At 60.1% G+C, this 995-nt stretch overlaps 1 protein-coding gene and 1 long non-coding RNA gene across 3 annotated transcripts in view; both read left to right on the top strand.

The window, feature by feature from the left end:
• The window catches only part of UBXN6 (UBX domain protein 6), a 6,113-nt gene that overhangs the window by 2,805 nt on the left and 2,313 nt on the right, over positions 1-995 (top strand). For both annotated transcript variants that reach the window (XM_027702422.1, XM_027702423.1), the window contains one exon: positions 572-800. In XM_027702422.1, the coding sequence (XP_027558223.1) occupies positions 572-800 (229 nt within the window). The remainder of the gene's footprint in view (positions 1-571; positions 801-995) is intronic.
• Positions 903-995, top strand: part of LOC113976832 — a 786-nt gene continuing 693 nt past the window's right edge. Inside the window, exon 1 of the long non-coding RNA XR_003537174.1 lies at positions 903-950. This is a non-coding gene — a long non-coding RNA (uncharacterized LOC113976832). The remainder of the gene's footprint in view (positions 951-995) is intronic.

Below are 995 nucleotides of genomic sequence, written 5' to 3'. Positions count from 1 at the left end.
AACGGGGTTTTCAGGGAACGGGGTTTTCAGGGAACGGGGTTTTCAGGGAACAGGGTTCTCAGGGGAATGGGGTTTGCAGGGAGTGGGGTTTGCAGGGGAATGGGGTTTTCAGGGAACTAGGTTTTCAGGGGGACGGGATTTTCAGGTATTGGGGTTTGCAGGGAGTGGGGTTTTCAAAAAACAGGGTTTGCAGGGAATGGGGTTTTCAGTGGAGTGGGGTTTGCTGGGAGCAAGGTTTTTAGGGGAGTGGGGTTTGCAAGGAGTGGGGTTTTCAGTGGAATTGGGTTTTCAGGGAAGGAGGTTTGCTAGGAATGGAGTTTGCAGGGAGTGAGGTTTGCTAGGAATGGGGTTTGCTAGGAATTGGGTTTGCAAGGAATGGGGTTTTCAGTGGATTTGGGTTTTCAAGGGAAGGGGGTTTCCAGGGAAAGGGGGTTTCCAGGGGAAGGGGGTTTTCAGGGAGCAGAGTTTGCAGGTCCTGGGGTTTTCAGGGAGTGTTTGGGGTGTTGGGGGGCCGGGCTCTGCAGGGTTTGCAGTCGGGGGTGCCGGGCACAGCCCCTGCCCGTGGTTGCAGACAGCCCCGAGGAGCAGGAGCAGTTCTACGTGCTCAGGGAGGAGGTTTTGGCCAGGCTGGAGCAGCTCAAGGACTCCAAGGAGCAGCTGCTGAGCTCGGAGCCGCTCCGGGCCCGGCTGGACCGGCAGCTCCGCGTGTTCCAGCCCTCCCCACAGGCCGCCCGCTTCGAGCTGCCCGACGACTTCTACAACCTGAGCGCAGACGAGATCCGCAGGGAACAGCGGCTGCGGTGAGGGAACGGGGAACGGAGGCTCTGGGGAGGGAAGGGCGGCTGTGGGGAGGGAACAGGGAACGGAGGCTCCGCATGAGGGGCTGCTCCGGCACGAGGGGCCAGGGGCTTGTCCCTCTCCGGAGGGGCTGGAAGGGTTTGTCCTGAGGAGTTGGAAGGGTTTGTCCTGAGGGGTTCGAAGAGTTTGTCCTGAGG

The sequence above is a fragment of the Neopelma chrysocephalum genome, unplaced genomic scaffold (assembly GCF_003984885.1).
Source record: "Neopelma chrysocephalum unplaced genomic scaffold, ASM398488v2 Primary Assembly neopelma1_185, whole genome shotgun sequence".
In the NCBI taxonomy this organism is placed as follows: Eukaryota; Metazoa; Chordata; class Aves; order Passeriformes; family Pipridae; genus Neopelma; species Neopelma chrysocephalum.
Note: the sequence above shows the minus strand (reverse complement) of the source record. Positions and strands in the feature narration are given on the sequence as shown.